The sequence below is a fragment of the Ranitomeya imitator genome, chromosome 1 (assembly GCF_032444005.1).
Source record: "Ranitomeya imitator isolate aRanImi1 chromosome 1, aRanImi1.pri, whole genome shotgun sequence".
NCBI classification, from domain to species: Eukaryota; Metazoa; Chordata; class Amphibia; order Anura; family Dendrobatidae; genus Ranitomeya; species Ranitomeya imitator.
The window spans coordinates 1,192,190,762-1,192,215,568 of NC_091282.1; the positions used below are offsets into that span (position 1 = coordinate 1,192,190,762).

A 24,807-nucleotide genomic window follows, 5' to 3' on the forward strand; every position below is an offset into this window, starting at 1 on the left:
TAGATGGTAGAAAAGAAAATGAGCAATTGTAAGTAAACAGTGCTGTATAATATGACGACTGCAATCTATGAGGGGGAGAAAAGGAGGAGGAAAGGAGGAGGAAAGGAGAAAAGGAGGAGGAAAGGAGGAGGAAAGGAGAAAAGGAGGAGGAAAGGAGAAAAGGAGGAGGAAAGGAGAAAAGGAGGAGGAAAGGAGGAGGAAAGGAGGAGGAAAGGAGAAAAGGAGGAGGAAAGGAGAAAAGGAGGAGGAAAGGAGAAAAGGAGGAGGAAAGGAGAAAAGGAGGAGGAAAGGAGAAAAGGAGGAGGAAAGGAGGAGGAAAGGAGGAGGAAAGGGGGAGGAGGGCTGCTTTAATGTACACTAGTCTGTGTTCATCATTTCTTATATGGAAACAAGAGAAAAGGAAAAAAAAAAATCAACCTTCCCCCACGCTCCTTAGGCTAGGTTCCCATTGCGTTAGGGCAATCCGTTTAGCGGATTGCGCTAAACGCAATGTATTTTTGGGGGTCACGTTTAACGTCCCCGCTAGCGCAGATCCCCAATCTGCGAGAGTGGGGAATGGACCTCGGGCGCGTCCGAGGCGCGTCACGAAAGAACATCACATCGCTAGAGCGTACCAAAAATGGCATGCGCTAGCGATGCGTGTTAGCATTGCTGCCAATGGGTGCACTAACGGACGCGTTGCTCGGCGTTAATTTCGCCGTGCAACGCTGTCCGTTAGCACTGTCCCATTAACGCAATGGGAAACTAGCCTTACCGTCACCCAGTCCTCATTGCATCTTCTTACACCTGGGCCTCTCAGTTATAAAACACTTCCAACTCGGATGAGGAGCAAAAGGGTTCTAACCGAGTGTCTTCAGCGTGCTTGGAAAATATGTCTGACTCCCTGCGACCGTTGGACAGCTGCAACACGCAAGGATTGTCTGTTTGTTAGTAGGTGATCCCTGCATGGGTTGCTGCTGTTGAACAGCCACAGGGACTCAAACATATATTTCGAGCACGTCGAAGACACTGTTAGCACCCGAGCATGCTCAGATATCACACGTTCGCTCATCACTAGTGAAGTATAACAATCGCCCAACTTCCGTGAGGTCGCCATATCCTCCACACCACACAAAACTCACAACACAGAGGAAAACAATACATAAAAAAACCCTTTTATTTTTTCTTACACACCCCGTTGTCGTTGGAAGGGGGGTACCACTTTACTTGGTTGTTATAGTTTGAGGCAACAGTTTCCGGGACAAACAGAGCAAGAAAACACAGTAAATGCACACCAGGATTGTAAAAATAGATCACAACTATCGTCACCATGGGAGCAGATACGGAAATGTTCTGAAGAAGGAAGGAAGAAGTGAAGTCTGCATTGTCTCATGCTGGGCCGTAGCGCGCACACCGCCACCTTCCTGTCAGCGCTATTGTATTTGGCCGCTCGCCTCTGGAATGTCGATGACATAACCGGACATGTAAGATTCACCTGCACGCAGTCACTGACTAAAGCTTTTTTTTTTTTTCCTTTTTATAGACAGACACACCACCTATGTCTGGAGAATGAGAATGTGGCCACGCAACCACGGAGCATAGAACAGAAATATATATATATCTTTTTTTTTTTTTTTGTTATTTTTAATAGAATTTCCAATTGCAGTAGTCCTAGCTGTGCTGTGCCAGTCCACGCCGGAGCTCATTTGTAGGTGACCGTCCATTGTTTGACACAAGCGTCGTGGGACACGGTGACCAGAGTGTGATCGTCCAGCCAGGCCAGGCCGCTGACGTGGTGAAGCCGATGGGTATCTGGGAAGACAGACAGGTCGATTAGCGGAGACATTTCATGGCATTTATGACCACACGGATTAATAATGGGCTCGTCCTCAAACCTGACAAAGAAGATTAAGAGCAATAGACCCAACTAGGGTCACCGGGACGTGGTGGGATGGCTTTTGCAATTTTTTGAGATCAAAATTATGTTAACCAAGTACTCTCTATTATTTTCATGCACCATTACCATTTACTTAATATGTCCCTTTTTTTTTTTTTTTCAGAGCAATACCAGTAAGAGGGGTTGTCGTGAATACACCACGCCCCATTGCACAAGCTCCAAGTAATGTCACATCGAACCCTACTGCGGAGAACCGAGCGCCCATCACGGGGAAGGAAGGAAGCAACAGTGATGGAAATCCAGCCTCACTGCCGAGCTCCGCTTTATCCTCTTCACAACAAGGAGGTTTTTTCTTTTTTATATAATTTTTTTTTTAACCATCTTTCCTCACCTTTCTGCAGAGATGCTTTTAATCCATTTGTCCCACGACGAATCCAGCTCTGCTACATCTAGATGGCAGGCTGCATGGATGCATGATGCGACCATGCAGCCCGTCATCTAGCAGAGAAACTGAGCACCGTGTGATCAGTGTGTCTGGGTGAACTGTTATTCCCTGTCTGAGGGCCCCGCGAGCGTGAGAAAGCCCTCATGCTCGGGGTGCTGTAAGACAGGTCCTGCAAGTTCACAGCCAATGAACTCACTTCACCTAATTTCCCACGGCGCTCACACTGATATCAGAAAGGTGAAGCGAGTTCACTGGCTGTGAACTCCCATGACCTGTCTGACGGCACCGCGAGCAGGAGAACTTTCTCACGCTCACGGTCCCTCAGACAGGGAATAGCAGTTCACAGGGAGACACTGAGCACACGGTGCTCAATGTCGACTGGATGACAGGCCGTATGGACGCATCATGCAACCATACACCCTGCCATCTAGATGTAGCAGAGCTGGACCAGTCGAGGGACAAATGGATTAAAAGCATCTCTTCGGAAAGGTGAGGAATACTGTTTGTTTGTTTTTTGCCTCTTTTGCAGATGACGAGGACATCGGGGGAATGGGCGACGTCGTAATTATGGTTTAATTAAGATTATTAAAGGAGGCAGTCTTTCTTTCATTAAAGGACATTTTTCCGGGTGTCTGTTTTATTGCAATGTGACTATAGTGTTAGTAATGGGGGAGTCTTATTGACATCTCTCCATTACTAACCCCTGGGCTTGATGTCACCTGACAATACAAGGGTGACATCAACCCCACAACTATCACCCCACTTGCCACAGATACAGGGCAAGCGGGAAGAGCGAGGCCAAGTGCCAGAATAGGCACATCTTATAAATGCGCCTTTTCTGGGGAAGCTGAGCGCTGATGTATTTAGTCTGGGGGGGGAGGGGCAGTATCCATGGCCCCTTCCTAGGCTATTATTATCAGCCCGCAGCTGTCTGCATAGCCTTTGCTGATTATTAATTATATGGGGACACTACATCATTTTTTTTTTAGGGTCTCCCATTTTAATAGTCAGTAAAGGCTAATAATGCAGCTGTGAGCTGATATTAATAGCCTAGGATGCTCCATGGGCAATACCCCCTTCCCAGGCTTTAAACATCTGCCCTCCAGCCGTCGGCTTTCCTCTGCTGGTTACGAAAATTGCGCAGGAGCCCACACCATTTTTTTCCCAAAAAAATCTTTTATTAATTAAAACACCTGTCCAGTAATTTGCACACACTGTACTAATTGTATTTGTCACTGACATCTATATATCTACCTATTCCATTTGTACTTACTGTATGTAATCCATCTCTTCTATCCTGTTGGTTCCTGCAGTGATTTTACTGAACACTACAGATGAATTACCGTGAGTGTGTGTGTGTGAGAGTGTGTGTGTGTGAGAGTGAGTGAGTGAGTGAGTGAGTGAGTGAGTGAGTGTGTGTGTGTGTGTGTGTTTTTTGACGGATATTACCTTTGAAAACGATGTGTAAATGAAAGAATTGCTGTATGTAAAAGCTCATGTGAAAAATCACACTGCAATCGGAAGCTAGGTGTGGAAAAATCGGATTATACTCGCATGACGCTCGCACTGCATTCGTGCGACTCTCGGCATGGAGACTCGGACCGATTTTTCATACGTTAAGTGTGACCCAGTTTGTTAGGCCATCCCTGCAAGTGTTGGCTGTCTATCAGCGGCGAGTCATGCAGCCGCCAAGACTCGAACATATTTTTCGAGCACACTGAAAACATTCTGTTAGCACTGGAGCATGCTCAGATAACACCTTATCCGAGCACATTCACTCATTACTAGACATACTCTTTGTTTGGACAAGTAAGGATTTGATAATGTCTTTTGCCAGATACAACCCCTTCCCGGCTGATGAGAGGCTTACCTGGCATTTTGATACGGGCGTCTGCGTCACTCACGGTCCATACGAAAACCATCATGTCCATGCCCCCGGTGGCAAAGTGTTCGTTGTCCGGTGACCATGCCACGCAGACTACTTTAGCATGGTGTCCATAAAAGCGGTCCTTCTCCTGGTGATCAACACAAAAGAGAATTACAACCCTGGAAATGTCAGGCAATAAATGGAGCAAAGAAGGAATAAAAGTCAATAGCGGCTCAGCCATTGGTGTAGATCGGCATAACTGGTCAGTAAGCTTCTACTTATAAGTTATAGGATTTGTAAGTTTTTATAATCTGTCCATATGCTGGGAGTTGTAGTGTCACAACAGCAGGATTGCTGCAGGTTGGTAACTGGTGATGAGCGAGCGTGGTCGGATAAGGTGTTATCTGAGCATGCTCGGGTGCTAACCAAGTGTCTTCGACATGTTTGAATAACATGTTTGAGTCCCACCTGCTGTTCGACAGACGCAACACATGCAGGGATGGTCTAATAAACAGCCGTGAGCCATGCAGCCGCAGGAACTCGGACATATTATTCGAGCATGCAGAAGTACCAAGCATGCCAAGATAACACCTTATCCAAGCAAATTCCCGACCAGAGAAGATACAGCATTCCCCATGGCCAACTACTTACCGCATATCCATCGGCGACCGTGAACACCGTCACCCCCCTGTTGACATCAGTGGCAGCGAGAAAGGCGCCATCGTTGGAATAGGCGAGGCTGGTGACCGCGGCCTTCACCAGCAGACACTTGCCTTCATCCTTCAGAGAGTTTCCGCTAATGGAATATAGATGGATGTTGCCGTCCTGTCCAGAAACAACAAGGAAAATGAGTGGTGGCTCGTGTCAGGGGAAGTGCACACATTGCTGCAGAACCTTATTCTCAAGACAAAGGGTTATTCCTAAAAAAGTGAGAGACGCCTTCAGTGACATGGAAAGTGTGATAACTATCCCAGTCATTGTTCTCCCACTCCAGTCCTCCAGAGCCCCCGACCGATCAGATTATCAGTATTTCCTTAGCACCGTCCAGGGGATGGTTCCATCACGTCTGACCGGCCGGCGGCTCCGGAGGACTGGAGTTGGGGGAAACGGTTTTACATCCTTCAGTGAAGACCAAGCTAAGAGCCCCACCTAGTGGATAAATCTCAGAACTAGCAGGAGGATGGCAAAAGTAGGGGCTGCGAGAATCGTCCTAAAGCAAGAATGGCTCATACTCCGAGAGCAATTTCCAACCAAAAATGTACAATTTTTCTACTCTTATCCCTGCTGGAACTTTTATAAGGATTCTTAAAGTATGCCAAGGATTTCCTGAGACTGGCGTGGGGGCAGTAGTGGACTATCCCCAGCATATGTAACATGTATGATGCCGCGGTCACACGTCCGTGTCTCGTGGTTGGGGAGTACAGACTTTATGGGTCTCCAGAACAGAACGGGACATTCTCATAGAGGCCGATGAGGCTCAGAGTGAACGCACGGATGTGAATGTGGCATCAGACCAGATATTGGAGAATGATTCCTACCAACATAGGCATGAAGCAGAGAAGTGCCCATGACGGGGCACACAGCCCGCAGGCATGTGGGGGACGTATCATCAGCGGCACCCTTTACCTCCTGGAGCTGAAGTAGGCAGTGCCAAGCAACCCCCCTCAACAAACACACACTTTGGACAAGGTACATACCGCCCCGCCAACCACGACATCTCCGGAGCCCGGGTGAATGGCGACAGCTTCCGGTTCATAGTCCAGAGAATCAAGGACGAACACCGGCTTCTTGTCCTTAAGCAGCACAATCTGTGGGAGGATAAGAGATAGGATGTAATGTCCACCCGGGCAAAGGCGGCCACATTGTGCGGACCCCGGGGACGGCAGCTAGACGATGGGGAGAAATTTGCTTTGCCTTGTGTTCCCATGTGGTCTCCGACATCACCGTTCTCCCTACACACTCAATAAGTTCCATGTTTGGACTTTCCTTCCTTTACTATGTAAACTGGTAAATGTGATAAGATTAGGAAGAGTGATGAGCGAGCGCGCTCGGATAAGATGTTCAACAGCTGTGAGACTCGAACATAGTATTGGAGCACGCCGAGAATACTCCATTAATACACGAGCGTGATCTGACAACACCGTATCCAAGCACGCTCACTCATCACTAAATAGGAACCAAAAGCCACAGAACCTACGCCTGTGACTCAGGTGGAAAATCCACGATATCATGAGGGAGGGGAAAGCGAAAGCAGAAAAGGGGAAAGCCAAAGCAGAAAAGGGGAAAGCGAAAGCAGAAAAGGGGAAAGCCAAAGCAGAAAAGGGGAAAGCCAAAGCAGAAAAGGGGAAAGCCAAAGCAGAAAAGGGGAAAGCCAAAGCAGAAAAGGGGAAAGCCAAAGCAGAAAAGGGGAAAGCCAAAGCAGAAAAGGGGAAAGCCAAAGCAGAAAAGGGGAAAGCCAAAGCAGAAAAGGGGAAAGCCAAAGCAGAAAAGGGGAAAGCCAAAGCAGAAAAGGGGAAAGCCAAAGCAGAAAAGGGGAAAGCCAAAGCAGAAAAGGGGAAAGCCAAAGCAGAAAAGGGGAAAGCCAAAGCAGAAAAGGGGAAAGCCAAAGCAGAAAAGGGGAAAGCCAAAGCAGAAAAGGGGAAAGCCAAAGCAGAAAAGGGGAAAGCCAAAGCAGAAAAGGGGAAAGCCAAAGCAGAAAAGGGGAAAGCCAAAGCAGAAAAGGGGAAAGCCAAAGCAGAAAAGGGGAAAGCCAAAGCAGAAAAGGGGAAAGCCAAAGCAGAAAAGGGGAAAGCCAAAGCAGAAAGGGGAACAGAAAGCAGGAAGGGGAACAGAAAGCAGGAAGGGGAACAGAAAGCAGGAAGGGGAACAGAAAGCAGGAAGGGGAAAAGAAAGCATGTAGCAGACAATTGGCAAGAAATGTCTCTTCCACCTGGCTTATGAGAAGAAAAATCGTTCAGCTGACATTACACACCTGGCCAATGCACACGGTGACCGCAAAGCCATCGTCGCCTGCAGCAATGCTTTTTGGTTGGACATCCAACTTAACCGAAGGACTACAAGGGAGAAAAAAAAAAAGTTGATAAGTGAAATATCATTTGTCCAGCCCGTTTCTTGTTTCAAAGTTGTGTTCCTGTATGCACAATACTGCCTGCTTCAGAGCTGGGCTCTCCCTTACAATCCTTAGTGGTTCACCAACTCAGGACTGGAAGCGAGCGGCTGCAGGGAAAACAGAACTTCATTTTCTCCTTGCAGCCGCACTTTCAAAGAGACACGTAATGTAAGTTTAACCCTATGTCCTGCAGATTCCACTACGGCTGCAGGAAATACAATCTTGCATATTTTTTTAATGAGTTTCCTTTTACTCTATAACAGTGCTGTTGTGCATCAGGAAATATCATCATCATACAAACCTGTAGGCCCCGTCCCCGACGTTAGTGTATCGCACTGTGTCATCCATGCTGCAAGTGACCAGTTGGTTGGAGCGGTCCACGGCCATGCTGGACACTTGGTTCGTGTGGCCTTTACCAGTGAAGGAGTCATTCTCTCCCGTCTCTGCATCAAAATAATGTATGGTCGATAGTTAAGAAAAAGATTTCATGTATGATAGAAAAAAAAAAAAAAAAAAAAATTATATATATATATATATATATATATATATATATATATATATATATATATATATATATATATATATATATATATATATATATATATATATATATATATATATATATATATATATATATATTTTTTTTTTTATCTTGCCAGATAATCAAAACCTTCGCAGGGAAACACAGGGTTTGGCATGCTGAATTTCAGACATTTACTGTCTCTAAGGAATTTAAGAAGCCCTCTCCCCTGATGTGATGCCACCTCCTGACGAAGCCTCGTGCCGAAACGTGCGTTGGGGCTCGCACCATTCCAGCAGGCGGAAGCTACGAGTAAGGTGTTATTATACAAAAAAAAAATTCTGGATGATGGAGAGCAGAAGTAGTCCACCAAGATAAAAATAAATCAATGGCAGTAGGGTTAGTATATCCAGGATGCACTCGTCACATTTCGGTGTGAAGTGCATGTGATAAGCGGCCATATTGTCAGTCACTCTGGATGTATGGGGGCAGTCAAACGTGCGGATTATTTTCTAAAGCTACATAAGATGGCCAGGGCACTCTTGTTTTATAATTATTATTTTTTTTTTTTATCTTCTTTTTTTGGATCAACCTACTAGGTTAATGTATTTGGCAATGGTCCTCAGTCCCCTCATCCTCCAGATAGGAAGGTGATGGGCAATCCATCTAAGGCATGCCCCAACAATCAGATCCCATATAAATGGACAGGGTGCAAATTCCCTTTTCGTACATTTACAGCAAATCCACAGGCCATAAAAGTATAATACATGCAAGTCGCAGCATATACAGGTCCTTCTCAAAAAATTAGCATATAGTGTTAAATTTCATTATTTACCATAATGTAATGATTACAATTAAACTTTCATATATTATAGATTCATTATCCACCAACTGAAATTTGTCAGGTCTTTTATTGTTTTAATACTGATGATTTTGGCATACAACTCCTGATAACCCAAATAACCTGTCTCAATAAATTAGCATATTTCACCCATCCAATCAAATAAAAGTGTTTTTAATAACAAACAAAAAACCATCAAATAATAATGTTCAGTTATGCACTCAATACTTGGTCGGGAATCCTTTGGCAGAAATGACTGCTTCAATGCGGCGTGGCATGGAGGCAATCAGCCTGTGACACTGCTGAGATGTTATGGAGGCCCAGGATGCTTCAATAGCGGCCTTAAGCTCATCCAGAGTGTTGGGTCTTGCGTCTCTCAACTTTCTGTTCACAATATCCCACAGATTCTCTATGGGGTTCAGGTCAGGAGAGTTGGCAGGCCAATTGAGCACAGTAATACCATGGTCAGTAAACCATTTACCAGTGGTTTTGGCACTGTGAGCAGGTGCCAGGTCGTGCTGAAAAATGAAATCTTCATCTCCATAAAGCATTTCAGCCGATGGAAGCATGAAGTGCTCCAAAATCTCCTGATAGCTAGCTGCATTGACCCTGCCCTTGATGAAACACAGTGGACCAACACCAGCAGCTGACATGGCACCCCACACCATCACTGACTGTGGGTACTTGACACTGGACTTCAGGCATTTTGGCATTTCCTTCTCCCCAGTCTTCCTCCAGACTCTGGCACCTTGATTTCCGAATGACATGCAAAATTTGCTTTCATCAGAAAAAAGTACTTGGGACCACTTAGCAACAGTCCAGTGCTGCTTCTCTGTAGCCCAGGTCAGGCGCCTCTGCCGCTGTTTATGGTTCAAAAGTGGCTTTACCTGGGGAATGCGGCACCTGTAGCCCATTTCCTGCACACGCCTGTGCACGGTGGCTCTGGATGTTTCCACACCAGACTCAGTCCACTGCTTCCTCAGGTTCCCCAAGGTCTGGAATCGGTCCTTCTCCACAATCTTCCTCAGGGTCCGGTCTCCTCTTCTCGTTGTACAGCGTTTTCTGCCACATTGTTTCCTTCCAACAGACTTACCATTGAGGTGCCTTGATACAGCACTCTGGGAACAGCCTATTTGTTGAGAAATTTCTTTCTGGGTCTTACCCTCTTGCTTGAGGGTGTCAATGATGGCCTTCTTGACATCTGTCAGGTCGCTAGTCTTACCCATGATGGGGGTTTTGAGTAATGAACCAGGCAGGGAGTTTATAAAAGCCTCAGGTATCTTTTGCATGTGTTTAGAGTTAATTAGTTGATTCAGAAGATTAGGGTAATAGGTCGTTTAGAGAACCTTTTCTTGATATGCTAATTTATTGAGACAGGTTTTTTGGGTTATCAGGAGTTGTATGCCAAAATCATCAGTATTAAAACAATAAAAGACCTGACAAATTTCAGTTGGTGGATAATGAATCTATAATATATGAAAGTTTAATTGTAATCATTACATTATGGTAAATAATGAAATTTAACACTATATGCTAATTTTTTGAGAAGGACCTGTATTTGTTAGAAGGCCCTGACGTGCGCCGTACTCGTTGGAGAATTCCTATTCACTCCTATGGGAAGTCAGCACCTATCAGGGACCCGTTGGCGAGACTTGCATCTATGGCATAACTTGGGGTTACGCCATATATTTATGAGCTTGGAATACTCATGTAATGTAATAAACTTTCATAGAAAGGATATTGATATGTCCATCGTGGCTGCCGGTGTAAATGGTGGGTCGACCATCCTTTCTGTGGACCGTCATGCACTGGATTGATTTGCTGTGTCCCTAAAATGGGAAAATAAAAATATTACTTACCAGTCCCTGACCCCAACCACGGTATTCACCAGTGACAAGAAAAAAAAAAAAAAAAAAGTGGGGGAGTGTAAGGAGTCCGCCGTACCTTCACCACACGGATGGGTCTGTCTGGGTTATTCTTGTCCAGATAGTTGATGTAGCCAGACAGAGAAACCGTCAGCAAGTAGTCCTTCTGCCACAAGCATCCCAGCTGCTGATCCAGCATGTCGCTCCCCAGGTGGAACGTGGTGACCGCCTTAGAAGCCGCAACGTCCCAGATTTTAGCGGTTTTGTCCCCAGACGCAGAAAGGAGTTGGGTGCTGTCAGCGCTCCAGCTGATCTGCAATGAAACATATGGTCACCGCCGGACAACGAGACGGTAGGAACTTATTTTTCCCTGGCGATTTTGGTATGTTTTTTGCCCCAGTTTACCACTTTCAAAAAAAAAAAAAAAAAAAAAATCAAATCAGTGTGAACAGCCCCTAAGTTGGTCACCCACTTTCTTCTGACCTCCCATACATGTGCATGCTCGGGCGAGCGCTCACGTGTTAGACTCCCCGTGTCAGACCTCTTTGGTGGAAGTTTTTGTTCCCCAAGCGCAAAAGAAATGGTATGTTGAAAACCAGCAGCGCCATTTTTCTCACCCTATGGGATATTCCCATTGGAATGCGAGTGGGGCCACTAGCCTCATGTCTGACACCGTCCACAGGGGTGCAATCTGCAAGTATAGTGCCCGTGACCCAGCAGGCATCAGTAAATGTGACATCACTGGCGCCACTCACCATCCGATGCAAGGAGAGTGAATGGAGCTGGAGGACCCCTTTAATGTAATGTGCATGGCTACCGCTAGTGATGGCTCTAATGTACCGAGATCGTATAATTGTACTTTACAGACAGACAAGGCTCCATATACATCTCTCAGGTCTCCATTTATTGCAGCTGCCATAAAGAGCACACCCTGCTGCACCGCCCATACAGGAAGCACAGAAAAAGGTTCCAAAAGAAAGAAAAGTAATTACTGCGTAAATTCCTCCATCGTGAGCTTTTCCATTTCCAATAGAGCCAATTTTTTCAGCTGTTTTTCCATCATACAGCAAAATCTAGAAAATACACAAAATGTTAAAATTAATGTCCGATCCATTGGGTATCAGTTGGGTGGACTTGGCCTGACAGTCGGCGTTCTCGGATAAGGCGCTCATGTCCTTACTAAATGAGTATTTTTGCCGTGCTCCAAAAAAAAAAAAAAAAAAATGCTCGAGTCGTCACGGCTGTTAGACAGCCACAACACATGCAGGGATTCCTGTTTGTTATGCAATCCGTGAACGCGTTGTGGCTGTCGCAGAGCCGTGAGACATGGAGCCGCGGGGACTCAATCCCCCCGGGCACTCCAAAAATACTCATTTCGGAAAGACATGAGCGCCTTATCAGAGCACACTCGCTCATCACCACTCCCCACCATTTCCCCATCCATTACCTGGCCGTCCGCGCTGGCGGTTGCAAATCTGTTGCCATCGGGAGAAAATCGCACACAGTTCACAAAGCGGTTGTGGTCCTGAATGGGAGAGAAAAAAAAAACAAACAAAAACGGGAGTTTAACAAAATAAAAAAAAGTGTGCATTAATTAATTGCTGAGCGGACCCATCCAGGGCTTCTAGGAAAACTTTTTGAAACCACAAATAATTATAAGGCTTCAGAGCGGCCGGTTAGCGTCTGGTCGCACATTTCCATTTATTTGGAGTATGATCCGACGTGGTGACACAACCGGATATATGATAAATGCTGGAGCTCTGCAGATCATCGCGGCCCAATAACCTGACCATTTACTGGGATTGATGATGGGGACAAAGACCCCCGACTGCAGAGCTCCTTGGGTACAGTCACCCGGCTGTTTCGCGGTCCCAGTGTGATATGAGGCTGCTGAGTTTGGGTCAGTAATCCTGCAGTCGGTACGTTCATGGCGGTCCATACCCAGACAAACAGATGTGTGAATCTGACCCAATTGGGCCACTTGCCTTATTTTGATAAAATTATTATTATCCCAACAATGAACTCACACGAAGAGTCATCAGGGAGAAGAAGCTGCAGCCTCTGCCCCCTCCCTGAAGCTCAGCGTCATTAGTGACCTCCATTTCAGGGGCTAGGATAGTCCCCTGCTCTACCGATTAGGTGTCTGTTGTCAATTCCCATGGATGCTCAATAGATTCTTGTCACTGGAATATCCTCGCTCTCCTGCTGGCTGACCAGAACAAGTATGAAAGAGGGCACTGTCAGTGTGCAATGAGAGAAGAATACCAGGTGTGCTGGAAAATCACAGACCAGCGCTGTCCCCGCAAAGGACGATGCTTTTCCTTCGCACCACTGACAGTGCACTCTTACTGGCTAGCTCTGCTTAGAGCGCACTGTCACTATGCATATTGCACAGTGACTGGAATCTACTGTGAGAATCAAATGTGAGATTCTCAAATGAAGCACCAAAAGAGGAAAGTAGTAATAAAATAAAACAGTTAGATTTGGAGAAATGTCAAAAGTAAAAAAAAAAAAAAAAAAAAAAAAAAAAAAAAGGGGGGGGATTTCCATGCATATAGTAACCTGTCCCTGGGATAGGTCCTTAATATCAGAATGCTCATCTCTGGAGCAGATGGTGATGGGTGGCAGCTGGAGCGGTGCACTCTGTGTTTACACCTGGCCGGCGCCGAGTACAGCTGATGGGTGGGATTGCCGCATGTCGGACCCCACGAATATGTATCGGGTCTTTTGAGAAGGCCACTATAGCGCAAAACAGAAGCCTTATACAGGGGGATAAAGAGGTTTTCACCCACTCGCCTTTCACCCAGACCAGAAAGGATGACGTCCTGACCACCAGTCGCCCGACGCTGCAGCCAATCAGCGGCCTCAGTGCGATCACTTCTGATCAAACGGACTCAGAAGGCGGGATAACATGGAATGAAGAAAAAAAAAAAAAAAAAAAAAAAAAAAAAAAAAAAAAGGTCTTTCCTGCACTCGGTGTCAATTTTACTTTTCCGGTGGCAAGGACGCCATTATTTCAGGCCAAATGGTCACAATGACGGCTCGCTCTAAGGAATCGTATCTGCCATTAAAAGTGATCGCTCATCAAAACGGCAAAAAAAAAGCAATGTGTGAACACTAGCCAGGCTTCGGAGTACGGATTGCGGTGACAGCGTTTGCGTCGCTGGTCTATTTCTGTGTAAGACCACCTGGAATCAGTGACTGCGCTCGCTCCGATAGCAGCCGTTTATCAGGGGTTTTCGGATTTACTGAGCGGTGACAGCCGACGCGGGAGGAGAACAGAAAATCATTTAGAGAAGCCATTATGGTATTAATGCAGCAAGCGCAGGAGCCGGAGAGAGATTTACCAGACGGCGTCTCTGTGCTCAGACTGATCCGGGCCGCGGGTAAGGAGGCATGAATAATTCACAGGGACAGCATCATTAGGGGGGACAGAGAGTCAACACCGGGGTCCCGGGAACTAGAAAGCAGATTACAATCAGGCGTGACAGAGCGGCGCAACAAAGTCTGGACCTGTCACTTTAACGTACATGCTGGGGCCCGACATGCGGGGGTCTTTTATAATTCACCATATTTAATAGCATAGTGGTGGTGGTGGTGGTGGTGGGGGAGGGTGGGGGGAGTATGTGCATTATTACAATGCCATTACACAGCCAGTAACCGCCGCAACTCGGGAATTTATTATTCATATTGCAGAAATAATGGCTTCCCGGGTTAACACTTACATGTCCAAAGCCAGTGTATAATAAGGATTACCAGACCGTGCAGTGCCCCCGAGTTAATATTCATACATTACTAGGAAAGACTAACTGGGGGCTTCGACCAACTGACGCCACCTCCTGGCAGCCAGTTACCCCTGACAGGCTGACAGGTTCACGGCGTAACTAGAACGTAGGCAGTTTGTTTTTATGCACAAAATAAATAAAAAAAATAATAATGATTATTATAATAATAAATATATACAGTGTGTCCGTAAAGTCATGGTGCACTTTTGACCAGTCACTAGAAAGAAACAAAACAAACACACAAAAAAAAGATAGAAATGTGAAATCTGCTCCAAATAAAAGAGAAACTCTCCCAGTTTCATACCTATTCAGTGCAGTTCAATGTGGGCTCCATTTGTTGCACTACACACATCCAAACGATAGTGAAGTTCTTGCCACACACGGGTAAGGAGGAATAACGTCTCCTTTAAGTGATTAACGTCGTTGTTACGTTTAACCCTGCTGTTCTGTTGGTCAAAAATGACCGACTTTGAACTTCAATATTCTTTAAAATATTCAAGATGCGGCTCTGAAACCCGTGGCCGACCGACCCATCCTCATTTAAGTCAATCAACCACAAGTTTCAGAACCGCATCTTGAACACCCCAAAAAATACCAAAGTTCAAAATAGGTCTCCCCAGACCGTACAGAACAGCAGGGTTAATGTACACACGTTGCTTCACATAACTCCAAAAGTAAAAAAGTCTAAGGGCGTCAGAGCCGGGGATAGTGGTGGCCATGGCTTGCCAGAATCCCTGCCTGTCAACCGCCAGGGGGGGAAGGTTCTATCCAGAAACTCACGAACAATGGTGGCGCAGTGTGGAGGAGCGCCATCCTGTTGAAAGAGGACACCTTCAGGAAATTGTGGCACTGCATACAATTCCAACATGTCAAGATACATGTTTGCTATCACAGACCACTCTGCAAAAAAAAAAAAAAAAAAAAGGGCCCATCGCGGGGTTTCTCCACCAAACTGCCAGTTTCCTTCAACTGCTTATCCCTATTCCTATGTGGTGGTGCTTCGTTATAAACGCGCCCATGTTCACGTGGCACTTTGGTCATTCGAATTTTGCGAGCCACAGAACACAACTTTCCTCTGTACCGTCCACATCTCGACTGGCATGGAAAACCACACAGCTGGCATAAGCTTGTCACAGACCTGGCAGCGTATTAATCAGAGTTCAGTTTATCAGGGGTTAATCTGACTGGGTGGTCAGCAACAGCTTATGAGTTTGTGTTAGATTGGTTCTTGTTATCTCTCCTCATGAACAGGTCTGATATGATTGGGCCAGAGAAAGGGCGCAAAAATGTGAACTATAAACAGATCCTGTGACTGGTCAAAAGTGCACCATGACTTTACGGACACACTGTAGATGGAATATAATTATAATATAATAAATCTAAAATACAATTATAAAAATATATATGTGCAACTGCAATTTTTTGTACAAACGTATTTGCCATTTTATGCTGCAATTCTCACTCCAGCAAAGGGTAGGCCTGAAAAGATGTCAGTCATGGTGCAATACGTAGATTAAATTGCTGCAAATAATTTCAACGCGCACAACAGGCAAATCTGACATCAATAACCCTCATCACAAGCAAATCCTCCATGCCAAGGTTCCTGACATTTACACATAGAAAGCAGGATGACGATTTGTGCCGATACCGCAGATCTGGGACGCCACATCCCGCGCAGTTTCCCTCCCCTCCATAATCTCCATGTCACAAGCAGCAGGAAGGATAGGACAGTTCACACCAGGTCAGAGACGAGCACGGACTCACGCCAATTGTAAACTTGAATTTGAACGGTGGTCCCTCGAAGAAAGCCGTGCAGTTGTCATCGCTGCCGGTCACCAGTCGGTAGGGCCGGGTCTGCTTAATGTCCACGCTGTTAATCACTTTATTGTGTCCTGTGATTTCACCCACGGAGGAGCCGGTGTCCCAGAGGAACACGGAGCCGAACCTGAAGGTGGAGAGAAGAGTCATGAATGGGGTGGGATGCCTCAGGTTATAAACAAACAAAAAAAAATTCACACCTTCATCTGTGCGAGGAGTAAGGACGTAGGACGCCTTCTAATACCAAAACAACACACACAGGCGCCGTACCTAGCAAATCTTTACTCCAAGAGGAGCCACGGCGCTCCACCCAATCTACCCCATCTGGGTGGGCACCATAAAGCCCAGAGGCAGATTTATTTCTCTCCTAATATTTAGACGGCGTCAAGGTGAACTTAGACCAGAGTCTGTAGGAGCCATCAGTGAATCTTTAGACCCCTCCATCATCCAGATTTGCAGCACATACTGGTTAGCTTAGTTTTAGCTTTATTCCAATATTTTGCACCTAAATTTGGGAGCAGTCACATTATACGTGGCGCTTGTTTCTTGGGATGTCATACACCCCTTTCCACCAAGTTATGCCCACTTGTTGAGTGAAGCACAAGGTGCCCAAAGAGTGGTGCAGGGCAGTTATACTGGGCTTTTTCTGCCATCTTATTCATTCCCCCTAGAGGAAAAAAAGAATACAGACAAAAAAACAAAACAAAAATCTATGTCCCGGATTGCGGACTCCTTTCTTCCCATCATACCAGACTAACACGAGCACTCACACGGTGGAGACAGGGATAATACGAGGTGCGGGATCTGCACGTGCGACTACAGAGGTGGCGAAGGAGAAAGTCTATAATTACACGAGGCATCTTCATAGCAACCGCACTCTATGGGCATCTTCCGTCCGTCAGCTCGAGCTGCGTGGGGGTCGTTTACATGCCGCCCACCGCATCGCTGCCTTCATACAATTACATTGATAATCGGATTTGAATAAAATCTCGTAAAGAAAAATGCAAAAAAGTAAATTATACAAGTGGAGAAGACGAGAAAATCTACAAGGGGAACACACTGCATGTGAGAAAACACAAAATACCAAAGCTAAATCACGTCTTATTTTTGTCACATCCGTCTCTGACCGCTTCCTAGAGACACCGGCTGCTCTCCACCTTCCTTCAATGATCGGTTATTACTAGCGATGAGCGAACGTGGTCGGATAAGGTGTTATCTGAGCATGCTCAGGTTCTAACAGAGTGTCTTGGACGTGCTTGAAAAATACGTTCGAGTCACGGCGGCTGCATGTCTCACGGCTGTTAGACAGCAGCAACACATACAGGGACTGTCTGTAATTGCAGCTGTCAAACAGCTGCGGGGACTCCACCATAGAGTATCTTCAGCGTGCTCGAATACTATTAGCACACGAGCATGCTCAGATAACACCGTATCCAAGCACACTCCCTCATCACTACATCTGTTCTTAATCTTTATCTATATTAACCCTTAACTGCGCGCAACTCCATCCATCATTCGAAGCTGCAACTCGTCTTGCAGAAAACATCAAAGGTACGGCGATGCTGAGGAAAAACTGAAATTGGCTGTGACCCCAAGGAGGGGCGGAATAAGTCTTATTCAACCCCTTGGAGTCGCGGCCATCTATAGCTTTCCATCCACTTACCCTTATCAGGCCAGGTGTCGTTTTGACACCATTTTTACAAAGTAGTGTACCAAAAATTTAGAGGGAGAAAAAAAAAAAAAAATTTTGATATATTGCAGTTTTTACTGCTTTCAGGTTTGCACCACCATTTTCTGACACCCATAACTTATTTTTCCCATTGGAGTTGTATGGGGACATGTTTTGCATGTCGAGCTGTAGTTTTTATTGATATTTTGGGATACATAGGAGGTTTGGATCGTTTAGCAGTGCATCATTAGGAAAGGTATAGTGATGAGCGAGTACTCGTTGCTCGGGTTTTCCTGAGCACGCTCGGGTGGTTTCCGAGTATTTGTAAGTGCTCGGAGATTTAGTTTTCATCACCTCAGCTGAATGATTTACAGCTACTAGCCAGCATAAGTACATGTGGGGATTCCCTAGCAACCAGACAACCCCACATGTACTCAGCCTGACTAGTAGCTGTAAATCATTCAGCTGAGGCGATGAAAACTAAATCTCCGAGAAGTCAAATACTTGGAGACCACCCGAGCGTGCTGGGGAAAAACGCAAGCAACGAGTAGTATACTCGATCACTAGAAAGGTGCCATGACAAAAATATCCTGCAATTTTGCCTTTGCAGTCTCCGACTAAAACCAACCTATGGATGAGCAGCACAATAGTGCCAAGATGGCGGCACACGGGGGCCTTTAGTAAGCCGCGGGCTGCTATGGCAACCGATGTGCACCTCATGATCACATCGCAGGGTTATGGGCTCCTGAATGAAAGCACATTCGAAAGCTCATGAGTAAACGCTGCGCAGGTAGGGTCACTCCTATTACAGTCACGTGTATGACTGCATTAAAAGATGTTAGTTTTTTTTTTCCAAACAGAGGGTCGGACCCCCCCATCATGAAGTTAATTTTATCTGAGAGACCCTCTTGCCGTCACAGTCAGTCACAGCTGCGTGGAGCAGTGCTCTTCTGTACGTGCCCCTGCTCTCCTCAGCTGTGTATTCCTGCCTATCTAGTCTCAGCAGCACACTTTACTCATAGAGGAGGACAGAGTTTCAGCATTTTCTAAGAAGGTTTCCAAGAACATTATATTAAAACGTACCAATTACGTGCCAGAATCCCTCAATTAGGCCGGATTCACAAGATCTGTATTTAAGGACCTCACACAGGTCTATCGGGAGACCTGGTGGTGGGGCGAGGTCTCCTCATCCGAGCACAGTCCGTGAACACGAGCCGTATGAAATACCGGCCTATAATTACGGAGCCTCCTGCTCCATCTGCACTTAGCAGAAACCAACAAACCTCTTAGTGAATGCGGCCGAGGAAACCACCGGAAAGGTGGAGCAGAAGATACCGACATCGCTCCATACCTCAGCCATGTCTGGGAATTCACAATGTCCCACTAATATCACTCCTATTTATGAAAAAGGGAAGTTTGGTAGACGGGAGGAAACTCATAAGCCTGAATTAGGATATAAAAGGGGTTAGATATTAAGGGTTTCAGACAATCTGGTGTTTGTGAGGTGGTCAGATTTCAGAACCTGACTACACAGGCTGGCCTGTAGTCTGTTACTATGGAGACAGCAATGAACCGCTGACTGGTTCTGACTAGGGATGAATGAACGTGCTCGGATAAGGCGCTCGCTCATCACTAATACTGACCCAAAACAAAGATGGCGGTGCCAAGCGCTCTTCACTGTAAACCATGGCAGTTATGGTGGCCACTGACTATAAAGTCAGCACTCTGGTGAGGGGCGAGGCTGGCACACCTGCAGGGATAGTCACATGACTCCTCGTATCAACAGACTATAATTAATGGTTCAGCTATAACCAAAGCTAATCTCTAGACCATAATTAAGATGAGGACATTGTTTCCACCAAAAACAGAAAAATCCTTTTTAAACAGGGGTGTGGACCTTTATCAGAATTCGCACACCTATCCATTACCTGCAGCTAGCTCTCCAGCTCCCGGTTACACTTTTAAGAAAGGAAAACCTGTTTTTTTTTCCCCCCCAATAGTGAACAACCCCACAATGTTCAGTCATTGAAGAGTTAAAGGGGTATTCTCATTTCCAAGACCCTATCCCAATATGTAGTAGGTGCAATAATTGTGGCCAATTGCTATTATAAATGAAGTATAGTTCTTCTGATTCGCTATGTTGCTCAGCCCATGTACAGGGCATTACAGTAGTCAAGGTATCTATGGTTACGACCACTCATAGTGACAGTGGTTAGTGGTCGTAACAGTGGATACCTAAGATACTGCACAAGGGGTAAGCAACACAGTGAATCAGAAGGACTATACTTAATTTCTAACTGGAGGTATTTGCTATTAATATTATTACATATTGGGATAAGAACTTGGAGATGGGAATACCCCTTTAAGTATTTTCTCTACTATTCAGTGCACAAATGGAAGAAGAATGGGGAAGTCTTCTCCATTTCCACCTCATCTCCTGAGACCTTCCTTCCATTTTACCGCAAACAGAAGTGGATTTTATATCCATTTAACCCACAACACATATATAATGTTTAGAGCTGCTCGGCACTAGCATTAGGCAGAGCGGGGGTACCCAGTCATACAGGACGTGATGGCCGGCACTAGTGGCACGCAGAGTGGGCGTACCCAGACAGAACATGATGGCCGGCACTAGCGGCACGCAGAGCGGGCGTACCCAGACAGAACATGATGGCCGGCACTAGCGGCACGCAGAGCAGGCGTCCCCATTCATACAGAACATGATGGCCGGCACTAGCGGCACGCAGAGCGGGCGTCCCCATTCATACAGAACATGATGGCCGGCACTAGCGGCACGCAGAGCGGGCGTCCCCATTCATACAGGACGTGATGGCCGGCACTAACGGCACGCAGAGCGGGCGTCCCCATTCATACAGGACGTGATGGCCGGCACTAACGGCACGCAGAGCGGGCGTCCCCATTCATACAGAACATGATGGCCGGCACTAGCGGCACGCAGAGCGGGCGTCCCCATTCATACAGGACGTGATGGCCGGCACTAACGGCACGCAGAGCGGGCGTCCCCATTCATACAGGACGTGATGGCCGGCACTAACGGCACGCAGAGCGGGCGTCCCCATTCATACAGAACATGATGGCCGGCACTAGCGGCACGCAGAGCGGGCGTCCCCATTCATACAGGACGTGATGGCCGGCACTAACGGCACGCAGAGCGGGCGTCCCCATTCATACAGGACGTGATGGCCGGCACTAACGGCACGCAGAGCGGGCGTACCCATTCATACAGAACATGATGGCCGGCACTAGCGGCACGCAGAGCGGGCGTCCCCATTCATACAGGACGTGATGGCCGGCACTAACGGCACGCAGAGCGGGCGTACCCATTCATACAAAACGTGATGGCCGGCACTAGCGGCACGCAGAGCGGGCGTCCCCATTCATACAGGACGTGATGGCCGGCACTAACGGCACGCAGAGCGGGCGTACCCATTCATACAGAACATGATGGCCGGCACTAGCGGCACGCAGAGCGGGCGTCCCCATTCATACAGGACGTGATGGCCGGCACTAACGGCACGCAGAGCGGGCGTCCCCATTCATACAGGACGTGATGGCCGGCACTAACGGCACGCAGAGCGGGCGTACCCATTCATACAGAACATGATGGCCGGCACTAGCGGCACGCAGAGCGGGCGTACCCATTCATACAGGACGTGATGGCCGGCACTAACGGCACGCAGAGCGGGCGTACCCATTCATACAGAACATGATGGCCGGCACTAGCGGCACGCAGAGCGGGCGTCCCCATTCATACAGGACGTGATGGCCGGCACTAACGGCACGCAGAGCGGGCATCCCCATTCATACAAAACGTGATGGCCGGCACTAGCGGCACGCAGAGCGGGCGTACCCAGACAGAACATGATGCCCGGCACTAGTATCAGGCAGAGCGGGCGTACCCATTCACACAGGACATGATGGCCAGCACTAGTAGAACGCAGAGCGGGCGTACCCATTCATAAAGGACATGATGGCCGGCACTAGCAGCACGCAGAGCAGGCATACCCATTCACACAGGACATGATGGCCAGCACTAGTAACACGCAGAGCAGGCGTACCCATTCACACAGGACATGATGCCCGGCACTAGCAGCATCCAGAACGGGCGTACCCATTCACACAGGACATGATGCCCGGCACTAGCAGCATCCAGAGCGGGCGTACCCATTCACACAGGACATGATGGCCAGCACTAGTAACACGCAGAGCAGGCGTACCCATTCACACAGGACATGATGCCCGGCACTAGCAGCATCCAGAACGGGCGTACCCATTCACACAGGACATGATGCCCGGCACTAGCAGCATCCAGAGCGGGCGTACCCATTCACACAGGACATGATGCCCGGCACTAGCAGCATCCAGAACGGGCGTACCCATTCACACAGGACATGATGCCCGGCACTAGCAGCATCCAGAGCGGGCGTACCCATTCACACAGGACATGATGCCTGGCACGGACTGCTCATAATAACGATGTGCCACCAGTGACATCACCACTTCTCTTTACAACATCTCATTATGGGCAACACCAACCCATTTTACACATAAGCTTTCTTCACCATTAGCACCTTGCGTCACTCGCTTAAGGTGGGTTCAGACGAGCGCTGGAAAAGCAGACTGTTTTCATAAAGGATAAAAAAAATTAAAAAAAATTTGGTTTCCTATGCGCCTCTGCAATGGAGCTGTTAGACTGTTTGAGCCCAGTAACCCTGACAGACCCCTATTGATTTACCCATTTGTCACCAGTTCAATGTGAAAGTCAAGTCAAAACTCCTCTGCATCTACATTCTAAGAGCAAGACCCATCCCCCACCATGATCCCGGGCGCAGAATATCAGCCACCACTGCACCCATCCATGTAAATGGCTGATATGTAGGACATATTCTCTCCACAAAGGCGGCAGACTTCAGAAGCCCTAGTTACAACAAGTCTGCTCCAGATATGTTGTGTTATAGTCAAATTCCAGTGATTTCTCTGACGGGACAGTCATACTCACTATGTAACAAAGGCAGGGTCAGCTCATTATCAAATGGTGAAAGGAATAACTACCTAGTACAATGAGAAAGCCAACGCTCTGCTGCCACTGTGATCCCAGAGCTGCGGAGCTCAGAGCCATGCATAGATCAGCTACCAGAACTCACAATACAAACAGAATGCATTAGATTTTGGACCTGGTGAAGCTGGTGTACTTACTATGAAACTCCGTGTTAGACTAACTGACATTGGGAGTACACATTTATGTACACCGGCCGAAGTAGAAAGCACAACATTGACGACAAGTAATGGCCGTATGTGGCACCTCCGGACAGAAAACGTTTTGCAAGACGGGAAATGCAGTACAGTAGGTGGAGGACTCGCCTGCATAGTTCCTTAGCAGACGCTTTGGGCAGATACTAGTCCCCAAATAAGCTGACCGCCCCCAAACAAGATGGCCGCCCCCACCTTCAAAGCAAATCTCCATCACCGGATTAGGAAGGTTTGATAATGGAAACAGATCGGTGCGGACCACCATGAGTGCAGAATTCCCTATCCCAGCCACAGCAGTCAGGACGCTCCGTCACCACTTACGTCTCTCTTCCTTCTCCGACCACGGCAATCCTCTTGCTGTCCTCGGTCCAGGAAATGTCCTTAATCTTCCCCACGAATGGCTGGTACTCGTACTTCAGCATGTGCTCCTTCTGCGTGGTGTCCCATATCCTCAGCTTCCCGGTGATATCTGGCAGATGGACACAACAATGAACGGACTGAATGACGGAGACGCTTCATTTACATTCAGAAGGAAAAAGGTCCTGCCGGTAGGACTATGGAGGAGAGTGGCCCAGATGCAGAGCCCAAGGGGTTAAATGCCCCCATCAGAAATTTACATATGGACCCATTAGAGGCTTTCACTCTGGAGGACTCAGAATGGGGACTAATCACATTTACAGCCTATTGAGTCCAATGGATCTTTTGCAATGCTCCGTTCCCCCTGTGGTGGCGCTGCAGAGAAGCAGAGACCCTTCTACCAGGATCATGCATGGGTTCATCATTGGTGGGCTCTAATAAGCCGTAGGGACAAAACGGCATTGGCCAAAGACATCGATGACCATAAAAATCAGAACTCTATGACCGCTGTTATCGGTGACCGAAGCGGCCGGAGGTTCTCGCTTGCGGAGCTGGTCGTCTACTTGTAGTGCCCGCCGCAGGGTACCGCACATTCACTTCCTATTGATTTTAATAGGCGGATATTCAGTATCAAGCCCCAGCCACTACAAGTAGACGGCCAGCTCCGCAAGTGAGAACTTCCGGCCGGCGGCCACCTCCGAATCCAATAACAGCTGATCAGCGGGGGTGCCAGGTTTCGGACTCCAACAGATCAGACATTGATGACCTATCTTAAGGAGAGGTCATCGATGTAAAAGAAGTGGACAAGCTCTTTAATGGGGAATATTTATGCCCTGAGGGTGCCTTATTTTACAAAATTGTTATAACCCCCCGAGTGGTCCTTTGATACTTGTGGCAGTTCTTACTGCTGGTCATTGAGACAAGCCATGACGGGTGGTCTACTATTGACCAGTATGGTAGCATTTCACTTCCATTTCACCAGGTCTTTTCCCCAGTGCGGCGTAAAGGGATTGTCCAGTGAAAACCCGTTCCCTTAAAGATCGGTTGGGTTCTGACCGATGGACTACACTGACTGGCAGAACGGGAAACTTATTCGTCCCCGGTACAATGGAGTGTGTGCATGTGCAGCTGCCGCTCTATTCACTTCCTACACGGCTGCCGAGCGCGGCTTTTTCCCGCAGCCCCGTAGAGAATGAATGGAGCGGCAGTCAGACGTTCGACCTTCCACTTTGTTTTGTCAGGAGGGATAATGAAGCCCCGTTCTGCCGATCGGTGCACGTCCCAGCGATCGGACCCCCACTGATCAGCAAGTTATCCTTCCGATAGGCGATCATTTTCACTGCGCAGAAGAAAACGCGCAACAACTCTGCAACGTGTGCGCGAG

The 24,807-nt window shown here is 47.3% G+C and overlaps 1 protein-coding gene across 1 annotated transcript in view; it reads right to left on the reverse strand.

Moving 5' to 3' along the window:
* Positions 1-1,133: 1,133 nt before the first annotated feature.
* Positions 1,134-24,807, reverse strand: part of WDR1 (WD repeat domain 1) — a 29,451-nt gene continuing 5,777 nt past the window's right edge. Inside the window, exons 4-15 of the mRNA XM_069744852.1 lie at positions 23,388-23,535; positions 16,073-16,253; positions 11,971-12,048; positions 11,516-11,596; positions 10,603-10,836; positions 10,398-10,487; positions 7,599-7,753; positions 7,160-7,241; positions 5,886-5,996; positions 4,840-5,013; positions 4,192-4,336; positions 1,134-1,791 (exon numbers count right to left, since the gene is read on the reverse strand). Coding sequence (XP_069600953.1) covers positions 1,682-1,791; positions 4,192-4,336; positions 4,840-5,013; positions 5,886-5,996; positions 7,160-7,241; positions 7,599-7,753; positions 10,398-10,487; positions 10,603-10,836; positions 11,516-11,596; positions 11,971-12,048; positions 16,073-16,253; positions 23,388-23,535 — 1,589 coding nt within the window. The 3' untranslated portion in view covers positions 1,134-1,681. The remainder of the gene's footprint in view (positions 1,792-4,191; positions 4,337-4,839; positions 5,014-5,885; positions 5,997-7,159; positions 7,242-7,598; positions 7,754-10,397; positions 10,488-10,602; positions 10,837-11,515; positions 11,597-11,970; positions 12,049-16,072; positions 16,254-23,387; positions 23,536-24,807) is intronic.